This window comes from Chrysochloris asiatica, unplaced genomic scaffold (genome assembly GCF_000296735.1).
Source record: "Chrysochloris asiatica unplaced genomic scaffold, ChrAsi1.0 scaffold00317, whole genome shotgun sequence".
NCBI lineage: Eukaryota > Metazoa > Chordata > Mammalia > Afrosoricida > Chrysochloridae > Chrysochloris > Chrysochloris asiatica.
Window position 1 is genome coordinate 1382694 of NW_006408835.1, and position 727 is coordinate 1383420.

The 727-nt window shown below is 34.0% G+C and overlaps 1 protein-coding gene across 1 annotated transcript in view; it reads right to left on the bottom strand.

The window, feature by feature from the left end:
- Positions 1-727, bottom strand: part of ZPBP (zona pellucida binding protein) — a 222116-nt gene that overhangs the window by 113555 nt on the left and 107834 nt on the right. Inside the window, exon 4 of the mRNA XM_006875279.1 lies at positions 265-483. Within this exon, the coding sequence (XP_006875341.1) occupies positions 265-483 (219 nt within the window). The remainder of the gene's footprint in view (positions 1-264; positions 484-727) is intronic.

The window sequence follows — 727 nt, forward strand, 5'->3', positions numbered from 1 at the left end:
TTCAAGCCCTTCCTTCAGGTGTTCCACAGGAGAAAGATGAGGTTTCCTGCTCCCACAAAGTTTTATAACCCCAGAAACCCTATACAGGGCCATTAAGAGTCAGAACTGACTTGATGGCACTTAGAAACATCAGCATCACTAAATTAAACTAACAGGTATGAAGCATTCAAATTTATAACATTTACATACCAAAAAAAAATGCTTTGGGTAATTCACAAATATCTCTTAAGTCATATTTGTTTTTCCTGAAAGAAGTGTGCTTACCTGAAAATGTGAAAAACAATTCATTCTGCAAACCAGCTCTTTGCATTTTAACACGATGGCACTCAGATTTAAGTAAGGAAATTTCACATGAAAGGTCAAGAACTAATTTACTTAAAATCTGAAGGAGCTTCTTCTCAAAAGAAATATTATAGATACTATTGCATGGAGCTGCGTGGTATTGAGCAGTAAACTGGTAATAATAATGAGGTTCACGATAGGCTGTCAAAAAGAGAAACATAAGCATGGTTATTGAAACTATTCAAGTCTCCATTGCAACTATTCAAGAGAAACCACTGTTTAGAGGTAAATTTGTGATACATGATTTTATGCACAGCTATACTTATTATTTATTTGTACTAAAAATAAATCTAGCACTTGTTGTTTTTAAATGCTGTTGAGTTGGTTTTAACTCATAACGAAACTTTATAGGATTTCTAAGGAGCAGCTGGTGGGTTTAACTTGT